This window comes from Populus euphratica, unplaced genomic scaffold (genome assembly GCF_000495115.2).
Source record: "Populus euphratica unplaced genomic scaffold, PopEup_1.0 scaffold50.1, whole genome shotgun sequence".
In the NCBI taxonomy this organism is placed as follows: domain Eukaryota; kingdom Viridiplantae; phylum Streptophyta; class Magnoliopsida; order Malpighiales; family Salicaceae; genus Populus; species Populus euphratica.
The window spans coordinates 30,630-33,687 of NW_011499870.1; the positions used below are offsets into that span (position 1 = coordinate 30,630).

The window sequence follows — 3,058 nt, forward strand, 5'->3', positions numbered from 1 at the left end:
ATTGTGTTGGAAAATTTGATACCATTAGAACCGCATCACGAGCAACCAAGGCCAAGATATCGGCACAGGAAACCACGCCAGGACACTTCTTTTCTAGAGCTGATTTTACAGCATCAATGACGTTGAACCCTCTTAAGGTTTTATTTGGGATGGCGTCTTTCTCAGCTTGATTCTTCTTTGTAGAACTTAGGAGCACGGAACCATCACATCCCTGGAAAGCATAACTTGTTAGGATATTGTTCTATGTGTGCTTATGCAGCAACGTCATGTTGAAAATAATGATACAAGATAAATTCTGTTTCAGAACTGTGTAAATTGCACAGTAGTGTAGCTTAAGGGCTTACCCTGATGAAACAATCATGGAAATGCATTCTTAGCAGAGGAGCAGCAAGGGTTCGGTCCCTAGAAATGTAACGGTAAAGAGTTTGATGGACTATAAGCTCTGCATGAGGACATGCTCTCTGGTAAAACCCGAGTTGCAAACCCCCTGCATTAGTGAGGCCGGCAAGCAAAAAAGCAAGGGCTAGTTGAAGAAAGAGGACTGGGAAAAGCTTTTGAACAGCCATTTTCCCTTAAGAGAAGTTTGCAAGTTGTACTTCAGGCTGAGATGGTTCGGAACACAAGTCTTCTGGATATTTTATAGTTGAGCTGAGCCTTTGACAGTGTCTTTGCACAAACTGTCATTTGATTAGTTATTCATTCATGCTGTTGATATGATAAGGTAAACAATTTAAGAGCCGACTTGCTATATTTTTGTCAACTGAAAAACACTTTGTTATTGCCAATTGGTTATGGCTTGAGTTGTGCTCTACACGCATTAGGCATAAGTTTTTCTTTTCTTTTATTTTTTTTGACCAAGTACTTGAGTTTGCATAATACCTGCTCTCCTCAAAATCTCCTTGAACGTTAGCAGCTAAAAGAGAAAATCCAATTAAATTTGACTGCTAGAACTCGCTAGAAAAATGTCTCACAGAAAGAAACAGAGGAGGAAAGGCAATAAAACAAAGCAAGGAGAGAGTACCTGAGCATGAGCTAGTACAAAGTTTTCAGAAAGGCTAATATGTGTTGGAACACAACAATGCAAGTTTGTAAGCTCCTGCAACTTAATCATGATGTTAATATAAGCTTCCTGTTAGTCTTAAAAATAAAGTACTTGATGTGGCCGAGGTAGTAGAAAGTTAAGGTTCTGAGCAATTAAGTCACGATCTGACTTCGTTAGATGAGGATTTGCCATCAATGAATTATCAAAGTAATATTAAAAAACTATAATTTTTTATCTTGGATTAAGCTTAAATTTTTTCAGAAAATTCACGAGACCTAGTTCTATAGAAAGACCCCAAAATTAAGCCGTGAAGATGATGTTTGAGCCAGTTTTATTATTTTTTCTTGGTTTTTCTAGATTTTATATTAATCACAGATTTTATATTGGTTTTCCTTTTCATTTAGGGATCATGAGTTTCCTTGTTAAGGTTACTATCAGACCTATTTAAAGACTTGAAACCACGAAGAACTTTCCATTTTTGTTTGCTGGATCTAAGTTCTTGTTAATTTTATTAAAAAAAAAAACACACGCACGCAAAAATAAGATGATTGCACTTTAACATGCATGTCAGAAAGACCTCCAAAATTGAAAAATGTCCTTTTGACCTCATACCAGAACATGTCTAAAAAATGTGTTAGCTGGCATAATCTTAGCTTACACTTGATCACTCAAAACATATATATATCAACTTGCATTAAACATTCTCCCAGTGGATACCTACCCTCCACAAACAATCCACATTTCAGTCGAACACAGATTATAGATACTGTCGTGTGCCATACAGGATATTGTCACAACCAATTTCTTGAGAAGAAAGGTCTGAGCAAGCTGTACGCGGCATTCTGCAATGTAAAGCCTTGACTGGTTGTGATTTCCTCCACCTTGTCTGCCTTGAGTGTTATCTTTTATTTACTATCATTTTTTAATGATAAATCAACTCTGAGATATCTTAAGATTATGTGAATTAAGATGACATGCTAGACTATGCATCAAAAGAAAAATATACAACAAAAACAAGAGAGACTTGATGCAAGTGGATAAGTTCTTGCGCAAGAGATAAGGTGGTAAAAAAAAGAAAAGGAGAGTTCTTCCTATAGAAAAAGATTGAAAATGACCCAGGAGGCATGATAAGAAGAAGACCAGAGTAAGCCAAAATTAGCCACTTAAAAAGCTAAATTTTAAAGGAGATTTTTGGCCAAAGAAATGTGACAGCAGCCATAAAAGAAGAAAAAAGTGAACAATAGTAAAAATACAAGTGTTAAAAATAAGCAGGTGAAGGTGAGGCTACAATGACAATAAAAATGGTGTATGTCAAACTTATAAAAATATATATATATATATCATGAGTTTGAGGAGGGATATTAAAAAAAAATCAAAGTAAATATTATTAATTATTTTATAATCAATAAAAAAATCAAATAATTGAACAATTTTAACTCTAAATAATCAAGAAATTATTTGAATCATCTAATTAAATGAGATGAGCAAGTATATTTTTTTTGTAATTTATTTTATTTTTGTATGCATCTTACGACTATATAAACTCTACATAAGTTGAATGTAATTACTATCTCAAATTATCAAATAATAATTTCCTTCTCTATTCTAAATTTCTTTCCAATCATGGCCTAAAAATATACAGAACACGCTAATTCACTAACTTGGCTGATTGATCAATCTTCTGGACAAGCTTCTGAAAGCAATTAATGGTAGGAGAAGATCCATACAAGGACAACAGGAAAAAACCATGGTCACTGATGGCTCAAGGATTCAACTCACCATAAACCTATGATGCCAGCATTTAACAGCTATCATGATAAGATTCAAGTCATGGCAATATTTGCAGCAAGAGGTTGACAGGTGACAGATCAGATACATATGGTGGGTAGCCTAAAAGAAAAAAATTCACATTGTTGATGGCAAACCAATCAAAAGGATGTCTCTTTTCATTTCTGGGATGGAAATTGATGAAGATTTTCGCAACCTGAGAGGATATGTAATCCGTGAATCATCAGA

At 34.6% G+C, this 3,058-nt stretch overlaps 1 protein-coding gene across 1 annotated transcript in view; it reads right to left on the reverse strand.

The window, feature by feature from the left end:
• LOC105127172 (peroxidase 56-like) overlaps positions 1-614 on the reverse strand; it is a 6,527-nt gene extending 5,913 nt beyond the window's left edge. The window contains exons 1-2 of the mRNA XM_011028337.1: positions 345-614; positions 23-211 (exon numbers count right to left, since the gene is read on the reverse strand). Coding sequence (XP_011026639.1) covers positions 23-211; positions 345-566 — 411 coding nt within the window. The 5' untranslated portion in view covers positions 567-614. The remainder of the gene's footprint in view (positions 1-22; positions 212-344) is intronic.
• Positions 615-3,058: the final 2,444 nt, after the last annotated feature.